Source organism: Lissotriton vulgaris, chromosome 3_1 (genome assembly GCF_964263255.1).
Source record: "Lissotriton vulgaris chromosome 3_1, aLisVul1.2, whole genome shotgun sequence".
NCBI classification, from domain to species: domain Eukaryota; kingdom Metazoa; phylum Chordata; class Amphibia; order Caudata; family Salamandridae; genus Lissotriton; species Lissotriton vulgaris.
The window spans coordinates 982,397,599-982,414,716 of record NC_141689.1 but is presented as its reverse complement, the minus strand read 5'-3'; the positions used below and the strand labels follow the sequence as shown (position 1 = coordinate 982,414,716).

General features: G+C 41.3%; 1 protein-coding gene across 4 annotated transcripts in view; it reads right to left on the bottom strand.

Annotated features, from left to right (window-relative positions):
- Positions 1–14,762, bottom strand: part of LOC147727294 (protein prune homolog 2-like) — a 1,486,257-nt gene extending 1,471,495 nt beyond the window's left edge. For all 4 annotated transcript variants that reach the window (XM_086961350.1, XM_086961348.1, XM_086961347.1 and 1 more), the window contains exon 1: positions 14,550–14,762. In XM_086961350.1, coding sequence (XP_086817476.1) covers positions 14,550–14,585 — 36 coding nt within the window. In that variant the 5' untranslated portion in view covers positions 14,586–14,762. The remainder of the gene's footprint in view (positions 1–14,549) is intronic.
- Between the last annotated feature and the right edge of the window lie 2,356 nt (positions 14,763–17,118).

Below are 17,118 nucleotides of genomic sequence, written 5' to 3'. Positions count from 1 at the left end.
TGCATCTTCCAGTATGCATCTGATCTATGAGTTTAAAACTCTAATCATATACCACTGGTGATATTAGCTAGCTCCAATGGCAGGCAGAACGTTTCAGCCAAAGCTGTGGGTAATACTGATATAATCAATGTCTGCCTGATGTTGAAAGATATGGGGACTCTAATTAGAGCATCTGGCATAGATGCCCTGCCCATAATGTCCACTACGTTTTCTAAACCCACATAGGCTATTGTAGACAACAATGAATATAACCTGATCCAGATAGCCACCAGGCATGCTTCAAATCTCTTCAGACCTATGGTAATTACAGCATCTCACAAGAACTAATAAAATCAGCTGGTTGACTTGACCAATCAAGGGAATGAAATAGTAAACAAAATGGCTAAAAATACCAGTGTGGCAAATATATCAGTTTCCAAAGTGGTGCTTCGAATTGGTTGCCCTCCATAATCCAATCGAACTGTCAAAGTAAGAGTCATTGGTTTAATGTTTTCCCAGTGTTTTGCTTAGTCAGCTTTAAATTGCTATACTGAACTTGTATCTCTCAGTGTTAGATGACTCTGGTTTGCACGTGCTTAAATTATCAAACTTCCAAGAAATCTGGCTGTAAGCGGATCTCAAAATGACAAATTATTATGTTGTCACCCAACCTGCACACAGAGTGCCTTGTGGTCACACCTTAAGGTAGTCTTGAAATACTATTGTAAACTCAGTGCAAGTGGTGCGTTGAAAGTCTGAAAAAATTAATCGCCCAAATTTATGAGGAATAAAAGTGAAAGATTATTTAAGATGTACGGAAAAGCTCTTAATATTGAATGTATATATTGCTTCTGATAATGAACCTGACCATCTATTCCTTGCATTTATGGAATTAATAAAAAATATATAAGAGACGAATGACAATATTTCCATAATAATATTTTGGGATCCTTATACACATTTTGTACACTAGCGTTAAATGTTTGAGGGTTTAGTTCAAATATTATACATATCTATATTGCAAACAGTTCTCAGCAATAAAAAAAAATCAACAGACAGGTAATTAAGGGCCTGATTACAATGGCGGTCAGATCGACCGTTCGCCCGCCATTGCAGCAGGATTGCGACTGACCGACAAGTAGTCGGCGATCCCACCAGCCAAATTATGATACATCTGCAGTGTAGGCAGTCGGAATCATGTCTTTTTCTATTGCGGCTTGTGCTGCAGCTCGAAAAGGGCTGCAGCACAAGCCACATTGGAAAGAATTATGTTTTTAAACATCAATGCACCGTGTGCCAGGCACCATTTGGTGCCTGGCACATAGGGTTTGGATTTTTGGGGGCACATTACAAGTGCCCCCTGGGACTCATACCAAAGGGCCACAGGGGCACTGCTAGGGGCCCCCAAAGTCCCTTTCCGACACCTTTTCCATGGCGGTCAGACGAGCATGGAAAGGCTGTCGGAAAGGGACATTTTAATCCCTATGGTGGTGCCTGCGCAGTCGCTGTCCCTATTGTAGGGAACATGATCAGACCGAGGGTCTGATATGCTCCTTCAGCCCGTCGGAGGCGTCTGCCGGTCCCTCGCCGATACGGTCAGACCTACTGCATCATAATGCGGCAGGTTAGACTGCCACTGACAGCCTGTCGGTGGCAGTCCGACCGCGATCCTGATGAGGCCCTAAGTTACTTGATTTACTTCATAACCTTGATATTTCTTGATGAATGCAGTGTCATATAGGATATTCTTGTGGTCGATAAAAACAAGAATTGGGACTTCAAATAATATTTAAGATTATATTTGACTTCATTTCGAATTGCTGGATAATATTAATAACAACGAAGTGAAAATTTAACAATTAAGTACTCACCACATACTTTCATTAGAGTTACTTTTCCTTTACTAGCAGAGATTCGTGGGCCTTATTTAATGGAGCATTGGAAATAAAACCTAATGGAAAACTTTTCTGGATTAATGAAAATATTTGATGCATTGTCTTCGATAATAGTGCATCATCAGAAGAAACAGTTCGAGAAACCATTGGCTATTCTGCCTGTCTTGAACAATTGGTTATTACAAAATACAATGCTGTGCTCTCTCGCAATTACACAGCTAGAGCAAGAGTAATTTCATGGTTCAGGTCTCAAAACACAAAACACTCGCAAATACAGAAAAACGAATGGAACTTAACATAATGAAATGAAGGAAATGTATTAATGGATCTGCTATCAGCAGAAAAAGAAGAAGAAGCTACATGAAGAGCTACTGTGCAATAATAAGCCATGTTGATACAGGAGAAGCCCGCTTGCAGTGTGCAGTGAGAGAAAGTGCTACGACACAAACTATGCATAAATTCTGGCAATAGAAGCCTAATGCTCCAGTTTTCCTAAGAAATACATTTGCAAAATCATTACAGAGAAAGAATGGATGGCCCATGTATAAAATGTATCTGATTTAAATGACATTGCTCCCTGTCACAGGCGGATTTGCTTAAAGAGGAAGATATGCAATGAGTAAACTTTGACAGAATACTAACCCGGAAACTAAAAGTTAGATGGTCATATTCACGAGGACCACATGGTCTGCCAATTTCAGCTGAAAAATATAACATCCACATGTGATCATGGACGCTGTATGGTTTAGTTGGCTCCTGTATGTCACGCCAAGCAGTTTAGACTCTTGGTGAGGCAGTGTTTGAAGCTCCTACATACAAAAAGGCATCTAAGGTGCATGAATGGTTTTTGTAGACAAACTGCTCTCCGGGACAGATCTGATAAGCTCTTCTGCTAAAATGAATTCTTTCATTTTGAAAACTGGGCCACAAAACAGAAAATAACTCCACCTGAAAAAACTGGTTTCAAAAACAAAGTCTATGGTACAGATAATATTCTGATGTTTGATACATTTGCCAGAATTATGCTCAATTCAAATTCTAACATATTTATACTACAGTGTCTGACAAGGCACCCACTACCCATCTCTCTAGCCTCACTTTCCTTCGAGTGCTCACAGTATTGTGCACGTTACACAGAAATGAATGTTCGCTAGTTATAAGATCATTTATTTTCTTGGTGATTACAAAGACTGTTTGTATGCGCGCTATATGCTAATGGAATTATTACATTGAGAAACTTAATGGTAATTTTGTTCCCACAATGCAGGAATCTCAGTATGAGAATTTCATACAATAACTGAACTTTACACAAGTTGTGTGAGTATTCAACCTTATTTTATGTACTGTCCTGACGAAAGCTCCATAGACCCTTGTTGGGCCCAGGTGAGCTGAAACATGTCGACCTATTTATAGAGATATAAGGTAATCCAGTAACTCGGTTACCCAATATACCACTATTCCAGTTTTAAATAACAGTGCCCACCTCTTTATAATAAATGTTGGTTTGTTGTGACACTGCTTTTTAAGAATTCTCTTGGCTGCTCTACATATCTTCCCTCTGTGGCTGTCCCTACAATTTCTGGACACTTCTACACTTACCAGAGGTTGGCTCGTGTGAGGCAGGCATATAGCACGTCATTTGATAACCCGATGACTATGCCGTGACGCTTGACGAGGGGCGGATAAAAAGATACACGCAACATCTAAATCATAGCGTCTATGAGGGTTTTCAAACATAACCAATGGTTATTGTAGATACCAGTGTCCATTCCCACTTTTGATTAACACATATTCACGAGGACCACATGGTCTGCCAATTTCAGCTGAAAAATATAACATCCACATGTGATCATGGACGCTGTATGGTTTAGTTGGCTCCTGTATGTCACGCCAAGCAGTTTAGACTCTTGGTGAGGCAGTGTTTGAAGTTCCTACATACAAAAAGGCATCTAAGGTGCATGAATGGTTTTTGTAGACAAACTGCTCTCCGGGACAGATCTGATAAGCTCTTTTGCTAAAATGAATTCTTTCATTTTGAAAACTGGGCCACAAAACAGAAAATAATTCCACCTGAAAAAAATGGTTTCAAAAACAAAGTCTATGGTACAGATAATATTCTGATGTTTGATAAATTTGCCAGAATTATGCTCAATTCAAATTCTAAAATATTTATACTACAGTGTCTGACAAGGCACCCACTACCCATCTCTGGAGAAAGGTGGTCTTGTAGGTAACCCCTCAGGGCTTTGTGCTCAGGGTATGAACATCCATTTAGACACTGGGGCTAAAGTTCTGGTGGGTCCACAAGCAGAGCGACTTCTATGGTCATGAAGCAAACCCACCTTCACCCGGGATGTATTCTGACCCTATTTATGTTGTCAATTGAGAATGTCTGACATAATATCGACAGACAGAATATCGAAATACAAAAATATCGGAGCAAAAATATCGACATCAAAAATATCGGAATCCTATCTTCATAAAGGTAAGTACAAAAATATCGAAACAATAATATCGTAGTACAAAAATATCGGAATCAAAAATATTGTTTTTTAAATGTATTAATAATAATGTAAAAATAATTGTAAAATACATATAATTTTACAAATATTAAATAAAAATATTAAAACAAAGTTAAAACTAATACATATACATTTAAAATAAATAAAACACTTAATAATTTAATGTAATTTTTTTTTAATGTTATTTATTTGATTTAATGTAATATTTTTGGTTTTTACCCTGTACGCCTGTACCCCAAAAACCCAAAACTGACCCTGAACCCTAAAAATATCCCTGTACCCCAAAAACCCAAAACTGACCCTGAACCCTAAAAATACCCCTTTACCCAAAAACTGAAAACTGACCCTGAACCCTAAAAATACCTTTACCCAAAAACTGAAAACTGACCCTGAACCCTAAAAATACCCCTTTACCCAAAAACTGAAAACTGACCCTGAACCCTAAAAATACCCCTTTACCCATGAACTGAAAACTGACCCTGAACCCTAAAAATACCCCTTTACCCAAAAACTGAAAACTGACCCAGAACCCTAAAAATACCCCTTTACCCAAAAACTGAAAACTGACCCTGAACCCTAAAAATACTCCTTTACCCAAAATTAATTAATATTATTTAATTACCAATTAATTATTAATTAACAATAACAATAAAGTAAATATATTAGCACATTAGCTGTAATTATTTTAATTTAATAATTAATATTATTGTTCCCAATTAATTACTTAAGAATAACAAAAAATTATATATAAAAAAATTACTATAATTAATGTAATTAAATAATTAATATTAATTAATTACCAACTAATTAATAATTATAAATATGTACAAAATTATATTAATTAATTAACTAATTAATATAAATTAATTACCAATTAATTATTAATTAAAATATGTACAAACATATATTAATTAATTAATTATTATTAAATTACTTCCCACCCTATTCCCCTATAAACCCATAACCCGCTACAGAACATATTTATCAATTAATCAATTAATGAAAATTAATTAAAAATTATTTCTCAATTAATTAATTAATAATTCCTACTAATTAATAATTAATTTACCATAATTAAATTACTTCCCACCCTATTCCCCTATAAACCCACAACCCGCTACAGAAGTAAAAGACAATATTTAATTAAATTACATTAAAAATAAATAATAAAACATAATAAATACAATATAATATACACTAAATTTATTTAAAAATTGATATTAGTAACATCGAAGTTATTTATTTCGATATTATTGACATCGATATTTAAAACTTCGATATTACTGATATCATACTAATATCGATATTAAGACTGTCGATATTACTTACCTTCGATATTTTGTCCCATCGATATTTAAACTTCGATATTTTTGTATATCGATATTTAAAAATCGATATTTTGTCTGTGTACCGTCAATTGATATAGCAGACATGTCTGGTCACTTATTAAATATATCCATAATGTTTGTCCGAAGTTCATAACCGTGAGTGACCCCTTCAAAGATATGTATAAGATTTTCTGTTAATAGGCCAAAAACCTTCAGGGTTACACTGAATTCCCACTGCTTTGAGACAAAAAAAATAAAAAAAAATCTAAGAAAACGTAGTCAAAGTTTGGTATGGTCTGGTTTAGTCATACTGATAAACTAGAAAAAATAAGGGAATGCTGTTACTTGTGCACATTATTTTCAGGCCATGTGTCTTCAATACGCACCTGAGAGTCCCCTTGCAACATCACAGGACTATGGGTTATTAAAACGTTTTAGCCTTACCAATCAAAGAGTATATCCGACCTCTGAAACAAGGTTATAAAGCCAAGATACTGATTATTCTAGAATGTGTAGATATTAAAAGGGACCTCCAAATTGGAGAAAGTTGAATCAATGAACTGGAAAAAGCTAAGGCCTCGTAAAAGTGGTTGGTAATGCTGCAGCCTGAAACAGTGATGCTAGACAGTTTTACCAAACTTGTAACAATTTCCACATCTGCAATGAGTGATAATTTAAGGAAATCGGTGTTACTGCAACAATATCCACATGAAACCCCAAAATGTAAGCCTTTTTTCAATTAACATATTCATAACATGTTTCATGAGGATTGACCTCGTAGATTGGTGTCTGATATCTATATATATAATATATATTGGGCGAGGATGTAGTCTAATGGCTAATGCGGTAAACCTCGAAGCTGGTGAACCGGGTTCGATTTTCGGCAGTGACGCTAACATCCTGTGATTCTGGGCAAATCACTTAATCTCCCCGTGCCAAACAAAAAAAAATGAATGTGTCCGTCTGTAACATAACTGGTGCTCGTGTAAAGCGCTCTGACACCTTCGGGTCTAGTTCGCATGATATGAAGCTCCAAAAACAAACAATATCACATGTTTAACTGCATGCAGTAGCCTATTATGTGGTAATAATACATACCTAAAAATATATATTTGACCGGAAACATATGCATGTGCCCAAATCAGAATTAGGAAACCACTTGTAATGAGCACCTAAGGATTTGAAATTGTCTATCAATATGAAGGCACAAGACTATATGTAGGTTTAACCATCATATTCAGTAAGATTCTGAGCTTTTATATTTAGTGATGGTGCAGAATGCAAGTGACTATGATCAATGTGCAAAACCTTTAGTGTTTGATATAAAGTTAATACATTTTTATTTTTATTTTTCTTTATAATCGTTTAGTCTTTGATACATAAGTAGAGTTTGTTGGCTTTGTAATTGTGCCCTAATCAAACTATTAATAAACGTAATCTTAAACTAAAACATGGCATTGCATCAAAGATCTATTTAGAATAAACTAAGGTATAATAACAGCGTTTTGTATACACCTTACAAAGTTCTGCATATCACCAATTAAAATACTGTATATAAATAGTCTGAGCTTGGCATATTATCAAATAAAGTATATCACCAATGAGCATACAGTATATAACCAAATTACTTAATAACACGAGAGTCTAGTGCATGTCCAATGTACAGCATATCACCAATTAAAGTATGGTATATGATTTAAGTAAATCATAAAACCCAGTACAGACATAACTAATGAGTGTTCAGTGTATCCCCAGTGGAAGTACATTGTTTAATGGTATAAATTGGGCATAGCACGATTAAAGTACAATACACAAACAATCAAAAATAAGAGGATATGACTAGAATTTAGGCCCTCTCTTCCACAGATGGCAGTTTAGCTATAACAAGTTTAGCCTATTCTGCCGTTTTGTCTCCTGCCCCCAACAAAAACAAGCCTACTTCTGGGATTACTCTTCTTTACAGAATGTAAAATGTACATTGTTTATTCTTTAAATACAGTTTCCACTCTGCCCTTCTATATTGAAATGTCAACCTCTGAGCTTCTTGCTTACATGATTATGAAAAAGAGATAGATCACAATCGAAATCACCTTTATTTTAAAAATACAACTGGATTTCAAATGATATTAATCCCATCAGCGCGGCGCGAATTTTTGCGCTGTGCTGAACGTTCTTAAGAACGAGCGTGGTCATGACGGAATGGTTCCGTCATAAGCTAAGCCCAACCGGCGCTCATGACGGAACCGCTCCATCATGAGCGTCGAAGGGGTTAAAAAAAGAATAGCTTCGCCCACCCCCTTGCTCATCTTAACCACATTGTATGTAGGGGCAGATTTACAAGCCCCTTGCGCCTCTTTCACGCCGCTGTTGCGTCACGTTTGTGATGCAGCGGCGGCGCAAAAGATGCGCCATGGTGCAGGGTATTTACAACGTGACGCATCTGGGAGATGAGTCACGTTGTAAAGCCGAAGCCATAAGGAGACGTTCCGGCGCAGGGGGGGGACGTTCGTGCGCAGGAACGCCTCCTAAAAGTGGCTGAGATAAAACTACAAGATTTCACTCAGTCACTTTTAGGCCAATGCTGCGTCAAAACCCTGCGCCTGCTTGAAGCAGGCGTAAAGCTTGAAGCTGCATTGGACAGATAGGGCCCCCCAGAGCATTGCTGGAGCTGCGTCGCGCTTGCTAAGCAACTCCAGCAATGTGCCGCCTTTACGGCACAGATGCGTCACGCATCTGTGCCGTTTTTGCCCCATGGTGCGCCGCATTGTAAATGCGGCGCACCATGGGTGGCGGAGCTGCGGCGCACAATAACTGGTGCATCCCTGGGGATGCGCCAGTTATTGTAAATCTGCCCCATAATGTTTTCAGGCCTCATCACCTTCAGGTTCGAGATAGCTCAGCTCCATAAATTCCTCAATCACCTCCTTTTTCATATTGCTTCTGTTTGTACTGGTTGACAAACAGGAACATTTCTCAATTTTGTCTGTTTATTGAATCATTTTCCAAATAAAATCTGACATGAAGCTAAAACGTTATTCTAAACTTTTCTGTCCACTGTTGCAAAGCAAGTTTGGCTTAGAATAGTCCTCGACCTCAAACCTGACAGACCAAAGCCGCTTAAACCTTTTAAGGGATTGTGCTTTTTGACGACTCCCTGCTTTAAACATTGTTTACATTATGCAGGCACTAGGCACTTCTGCCCCGCATCTTTTTATTTTTAAGCTCGTCGCATGTCCCACACTGGAGCATTTGAGTGTCATTTTCACAAAGGCACACAATATGTATTCAAGTGGGAAAAGGCCTAGTGGAACCCTGGAAAAGTTGTGTAAAGTATTTTTACAGTAACAGTGAAAGCCAAACAGAGAGCACTTGGCCCAATCCTACTCTTGGATATGGATTGTTACCGTATTTAAGCAAAGGTAGAACAGTTTTCTGACTGAGAGTGTTGGTCAGGGGTAACAGCTCACTAAAATTGTACAGGATGTAAACGATTTTGGTTTTACTAAATGAGAAGTGCAGCAAATGAGCAAAAGTGTTTTTTTAATACAAGGATACATTGTGTTCATTTCTATTAAAAAAGTGAGATATTTAAAATAAATCATTCAAATCCACAGCAGTTCTAGCCGTGTGTGCACAATGGTAAAATAAATGTGTAACAGCTTGCTTTCTAACCCTACTTTGAAACCTGCCCGCCATGACGTTCCTTAAAAGACACAAACGTACCTCCTTTTTAATATTTTTCAACATTAACAAGGGGCTATTTTTACATTGGTGCCTTTCATGTGCCTCCTTGTTTCATCCTCCACAGAATACAATCACAAGAGTGACAAAAGTGTGTTAGCTTATGTGGATTCTTTGATATCCCATATTGTAAACATAGATATGACAACCGCAGCTGTATGCTAAAGTTCTACTATTGGCTCTCTTTAATTATCAATAACCTTTCACTCTATTGGAAGAAAAAGCTAATATTGCATAAAAAGTGACTGAAAGGATTCCTTTTGGTCCAGTATCTTCCTGAACTCCCTCCAGGGCTGTGGGTGATGCAGCACCTTCCACACCCTAGTGTCAGCGCACTTGCTGCACTTTCAAAACAACACCCTGGTGATACTGTTGCCATTTATGATGTAGTGCTTAGCATCACATGGTAGCAGAAAAAGGACATGATCTGCAGGGGTGGCTCCTCTATTTGAACAGAGGAGTGTCACCACACAAGCCCCAGAGCTTATTTATTACTGTTTTAGTTTTGAGCAACCCATCCTGAACTAAGTGTCAGGACGGGTGTGGCTAGCACTGACAAGTGGCAGCAGCAAGGAGCTGTGCACTTTAAAGTGCACATGTATCTTTGGCCGGCCATCTTGGGACGGACAGCCAGACATGCACATTTTAAAGTTCTCTAACCTAGCTGTCTAAGATAACTGGGTTAGATAAAGCACAGGCCTGCAGTTCTTAGGAGTGCTGGGAAATCCTGCTCTATCCAATCCTGGAGCTGCTTTCATGCCATGCTGTAAAAGCAGCGCCAGGTTTGGGTAGTGAAGCTTTCCTGCATCAGCCTTCATGAGCTTCCTGGAAGACACCCGAGGGAGGAGGACGTTGCGCTACAAGTAAGGAATGTACATTTATTTAATTTATTATTGTTTTTGTTGTTGTGCCCCCACCACCCCTACCATCAGTACATGCCAGCCGCCTCTGATGAGCTATTGCCACACTAATGTAGGTGCAATCCACTTTCATCACAAGTGCACAAGAGGTAAAAATGTGAAGAGATGGGCTCCCCCAAGCTCCATGCATTTTCTCCACCTACTTAAATTCACCAGCTGGATAATGTACGTACCTTACACTGGCTCGTTTGTAAACTATTGAGATTACAAAAAGTCAGAGCACTAGTGTATGTATCTGTGCATCACATGGCTAATCAATAAAAAACATTCCTGACTACAGTGGTAAGTGCACAAGTCGGAGTACACGTGGGTAGGGGGCATCTACCCACTCGTCTCGCAGGGTAGACACTGTCTACCCTGCCAAGAAGTTGGGTCCCACAAAAATCTGCCAATCTTATCCCGGTGTAATTTTCAGGACACCGGGACACATTTCAGTAGCTCCTGCACATTGATGCTTTCAGTCCGAGCAGAAACATACAGGCGGTGAGGGGGATTTGTTATTTTAAAATCCATCTGAGCTCAAAACAAAGGCTAATTTTAAGGGGAAATCAGGCTTCTTTTGTTCATGTATCATTGCTGGGAGGTGTCTGGAACCTCAGACCTAGATGAATATGCAATGGAGAGGAAATAAAAGGCACAAAGCTTCTTATTACTTCACAAGTACTTTTGGCTTTGTTCATTCCCTATCCATAAGAGATATGCATGCACTTTAAGAAAGTTAGATTTGTTGGTCTGTCCCATTATTTACCCAATAACATTTAAATAACCACTATTCTGTTTTATTTCTTTATGCAAAAACAACAGTTGATGGACAGAATGCAGAACAATGTCATACATTCACCCCAGTACAGAGATCTGGGCCTAAATCCATCGTTTTTTTGCTCACCACCCCAGTTCAGACATGGCCGTATGCAAATCAGCCTTGACCCTGTGCCTCATGGGAACAGTCCAGCCCGGACTGCCAAGCCATGTCTTCCCTGGACCGGAATAAAGCATCCTAGGACCGGTTTCTGGCTATCAGCCGTCTTCAGCCAGGATAGCTTTACTCCAGTGACGTGGAGAGCACGGGACTCACGTCTGAGCAATGTATGACATTGTTCTGCATTCTGTCCATCAACTGTTGTTTTTGCATTATTTCTTTATAGCACTACTCATCCAAATGCAGGGTGATAGAGTGCTTTACATCACACGTACACATTATACATTGACAATAAATGATATGTGTGTAAATCAATGTATAGGATTTTCCGTAAGTCAGCGAGGGTTGCAAGGTGTAGGTGTCACATGCCCTTCATAGCTCGCTGTGCTACATTAAAAGGACTGCAATTTATTAACTGTAATTAACAACAGAACCTTTGTGTTAAAAGCATTAACCCACTTACCTATCTACGTAAGATTAAAAAAAAATTATCTGCATGTTACATGATGTGCTTTGCAGGATACATTTTAACTCCCTATGCTACTATGATTCAAAGCTGGGACTAGACAAAATACAGCTCTCTCTGACAAATGTGTGAACCTCCTTTATTATTATTCCCTGAGATTTACTAGGCACACAAAGATCTCTGCAAAAGGTGTGTTAACTCCCCCCAAAAAATCATGAAGGATTTGCAAACAATTAAGCAAAAAAGATTTACTACCATGTTTCTCCTTGCTGCCAAGTTCTTTGAGATAGAGTTTTTAGAATATATATATATAATAAGTTGAGGCACAGATTTTGTGTCGCGCTGCGTCACTTTTTTTTGGCACAACCCCAACGCAAAATCTAATTTCTTAAATATTGTAATGTGCTCAAACGTCCTCATAATAGATCTGCTAAACATATTTCAGAGGTCTTAAAATCCAATATCACTTCTTGTAAAGTACCTTCCTGTGAGGTCATAGGTAGTGATGCCTCTTTATTTGATGTCACTTGCAATGTCACGCACTGTGATACCGCACCATGATGTCGCTTGTGTACTGCCTAACTTGGTTAGTTCCCCCACTTCTCTTTTTTAGGACTTGTGCCTTGACCGTAGTGACATTCGGATGTATAAGACGCCCTTGCTATATTTCCTCCTGTATCATTCCAAGCCTGTCCTTGGCCCCGCCCCTTTCCCATCCCACTGACCCGTCAACGCACTTCCTCCCCCACTCTCTGTGGCACCATTACTAATTCATGGAACAAGTCTATTACATTTTAGCCAATGTGGTGCCTCGAACTAGTGATCATTACAACCACACTAAACTGAATGCCTGTTAGTACTGCAGAACACTTCACGTTCCAGTAAGTCACAGCCCTGAAACAGCAGAAATAGTCCACACGTGACAGGTGTTATGAGCAAACCGAGGTGGAGTTCAATATCTGCTACCGGGATTGAAGATTAACAGATCACACCCCGTTCCCTGGCATCCTCTCGTAGACACTTCTGCAAGTGAGTTTGCACTGGCACAGGATACCAGCATATTTCTTGTAAAATATATTTTCTGCTCCCAAGACAGATATACACCGATGAGGCGCTGGCAGTTTAGAGCAGGGCATGGAAATGTCGCGCTGTAAAATAAAGATGTGACGTACTCCACTGTGAAACGTGCCTGAATACACGAACAGTCTTTTAAAGGCACTGGCAGGGCCTTGTTTCAGGGGCGCAGCTAGGGATAGTGCAACAGGTGCAGCGCCAGGGGGACCAGACAGTTTTGGCTCTTTATTCAACCCACCAGGGGGCACTTTTACTTGCGTGCCTTGGGAACCAGGGCGCCCTTACTACGCCACTACCCTGTGCCCAGCATGTCACTAGGCAACCAGCTGTGATAAAGCCTCAATGTACGAACAAAGTCGAGCTTTGGTAAAATTAGAAATTCTAACCTATGTGACAAAATGGCTTTTCGCAGAAGTTCGATAATCAGACAACCGAAAGGATTCGACTTATTTGGGTCTAGGGGCGTAGCTTCCAATGGTGCAGCAGGTGCAGTGGCACCGGGACCCAGAGGCCTGATGGGCCTAATTAAATCTGGTTATTGCTTTATTTTATATTTCAGTCATCAGCCAGGTGGCCCGTTTCATCCCATGCACTAAGGCCCATGACACACTGGCTACTCCACTGTTTGGGTGTCTGCTTCACGAGCTACGTGCTCAGTTCTGAAATTAGTGCTTTTCTCAACGGAATCACTACTATGGACCATTGAATGTTTTGTAAACTTGAGAATGTAGAAGACCAATTACAAATGGTTGCACCCGGAGCCAGTCAGTAGCACAAGGGTTTGCGGGCATCTGCTAATATGCCACGGACAGAATTTAGCTTATTGCAACTTCTTAGTGGAAATGGTTGTTAGTATCAGCGTGTGGCTATTAGACTGTATTAAATATTTTAATCCGTATAACAGTCTTTTATTCAGCTGGGCACATATATTCCAATGGCTAAAAAGTAATAAACCACAATAACAGTGAGTACTCTCCAAGCAAGCACAACTAAGAACAGTGACTGAGAGCTAGAGGGCCGGGTGGTCACTTTTACATTATCAGCAACATGGCAGAGGGTTTATCAAGAGCACGTGCAAGACACTATCGTTGCAAAACGAGTTCAGGGGCTAACACTTGAAAACAAGACTGTGACGGTGACGCAAATGTGTTTACATGCAGTGGGGCATAGGAATGGTTTGACAGGCCGCGCGCTCCCTCTTCTGTGTGATTTAACAGCCCCGATGTTTATATGCCTCCAGAAGCAAGCTCTTACTTCGCCCACAGTAGGTTCTCTCAATTTCTCCCAGAAGCCCTTGCCTGTGACTGGGGCTGTTGTGAGTGGGGTGCGCGCGAAATGTGCCTTAGGGCCCTAGAATAAATCCCTGTCCACTGCACTATTTTCGGCACAAACATAAGATGGAGCGCAAAGGTGTTCCACTCGCTCATTCAAGCTATTTACACAAAACCTCTGGAGCCCCACTCGGACAGACATTGTGGCTCTGCCCGGCCCACATGAAACACAGTAGGGGAGTGGGCCCCTGCACAGGTGCCCCTGAGCTAGAATAATCAGACACACCTGGGCCGAGCAGGGCGCACACTGATGAAAGAAAGTTACTGGCATTTGCCAGGCAGGGCCCTTCTAGCAGTGCTGGTCTGACCCCAGCCCAGCTGGCCTCGGTACTAATGACAATTAATGAGACCGTGACGGCTGCAGCGGCTCTTACCAGCGTGTCCCGAGCGCGCTGCAGGTAGTCTTCCATGATCCCGGTCGGGTGCGCGGGAGCGGCCGTGGGTGCGCTGTTTGTCAGTGCCTCGCTTGCTGCCGTCCCCGCACTGCGCCTTTGATCAGCAGAGAGCGGCTGAGCCCTGCCTGTGCAGCCGCCGCACCACACCAGCTCCGGGCCGCTCTGTGCTGCGCCACGCACAGGGCGTCTCCCGGCGCCGCGCGATGCACACCACGGACAGCGCCCAAGCGCGAGCGCGCCGGGGAGTGCAGAGCTCGCTGCGGCAGAGGCCGGACGCCCAGGCGCTCTGGCCCAGCGCCGCGGCCATTGGCCGAGCGGGAAAAGGGGCGGGGTCGCTGCACTGAACAAGTGACCGGAGGAGTCCAAACTTCTCCGCCAGCAGCATCTTGCTGAGCACGTTTACCTGGACTTGGGGAACGAACGCAGCTGTGCAGCACAATGCTTCGCTGACGCTTCTACCAGCACACTGTTTCACTTTAGCCCGGTTCTCGGTCGTGAAACATCAAAGGACCTCAAGTTTTTAACATAGTGGCAAAACTGAGGTAACTGTGCTTCTAAGCTCCCGCTGGAGAACGGATGCATCCAGTCATCGATGGTCACACTGCATTAGTACTGCATAGGACGCTAGGTGTAGAATCCATCTTGCATAGTTAATGTGTTCAGACCTTCTTGGCGTAAGAGGCTGCATTCTTTCTCTTTTCAATTGAGACTTTACCCACTCCTATTCGCGTGCAGCAAGCATTTTTACTTATCTACCTAGTCTATCGAAATGTCCGTCTCTGCCCTGCGTGTGCTATCCAGTTGTGTGTGGGTTAATACAAGGCGATTACTTATGTTCCTAAATACATATTTATGAGCACAATAGCATCAGGAATCCAAATGACATATTACAAACTGGAAAAATCGCCCCTTCCCCTCTCATATATATTGCATACACATTAATATTAGTTCGTGGTCCTTCCCTGCCTCTTTGTTTTGACCTAGATAGCATGTGTTTACAGCTGGGCAGTAATAGCCTGCAGAAGATGACTTAAACTGCATGTGTCATTCTCAAAATATGCAAACCAATTGGCAATTAAATGTATGCATTTGAAGTTCATGTAAAGCTCTACTAATACCCAATGGTTGTTTTGTGGGCCGTGAGATACAGTGAGATAAACAGAGGTAGATGTCCAGATAGTAATTACAGGTTATGGGATTGTTAGATGCATTTATATCGCTCGCGGCTACTCAAGAGTATATCATCCAATGCTTTAAGAAAGGTGCCTTCGGAACCCAGAGGTCTGTAGACCAAAATACCATCCAGTGAAAATTGGGGAGAGATGGTCAAATATCCAAACCCTCCCCATCTCCAATGCTCACAATATCACCACATTGAAGGAACCACTTATCCCTATACACCACCACAACCCCACCTCCTCTGCCTGTTATGCGATCGACCCGGGACACTTTAAAACCCCTGGGTATGGTTAGTTCTATAACAGGGTTGGAGAACTCGTGGAGCCACGTCTCCGTAATAAAAAGCAGATCCAGGGACTTGTCCTCTGCCAGGTCTCAAACATCCTGAAAGTGGCAGACCAATGAGCGAGCGTTGACACACGACACAGGGTCATCTTACCACTTTTGGGGCCTGCACAAGATATATTTTGGGGCCTCCTATCAGAATAAAGTTGATCTTTATTTCCCATTTTCTTTTAGCTCAAGCCCACATGATGCCAAACAATATTGACCTGTACTTGCCGTTTGAGCAATGAAGTCATACAAAAGCAACTGAAATATGTCTTGCCTGATATCCTTAAATCCGTAAATGGCACTGCATGGAGAGAGGAAGAGAAGTAAAGGTTGACAGAAGGAGGGAGAGTAGGTGAGAAAAAGAAACAGAGATAGGTGAGAAAAAATAATGATTCTTTCCCCAGCGGCCCTCTGAAAGGTGGGGGCCCTGGGCAATTGACCACTTTGCCATTGCCTTAGAACATGTCTGTCTGGATGTCGATGGGGTGCCTGCCAAGGGAAGATTCCAAATGTGGTACAGCCTTTAAGATAGATGTACAGGCCAGACAGGTGGTTTGTCACCTTGAAGCATATGACCTACACGGGCAAATTGGCATATGTAACATTTTTACAAGTCAGATGCATTGTGTGCTCACATGGCATATGCTGCTTAAAAGTCACACAATCCGAATGTGAAAATGCAGCAACGTTCTTTCCCTTCACATTTGGAGCAAATCCTGCCAGAAGTTCAAGTTCAAGTGCGGGCATTTGTATAGCGCACTGCTCACCCAGAGGGTCTCAAGGCGCTTGGGGAAGGGGTTCATTATTTGTCGAATAGCCAGGTTTTAAGATCTTTTCTGAAGGAGATGTGGTTTTGTGTAAGGCGGAGGTGAGTGGGGAGTGAGTTCCAGGTCTTGGCGGCAAGGAAGGAGAAGGATCTTCCGCCCATGGTGGATTTTCGGATGCGCGGGTTTGATTGGACGATCTTAGTTGGCGGGTGGGTTTGTAGAAGGACAGGCGAGTGTTGAGGCATTCGGGTCCTAGATTGTAGAGGGCC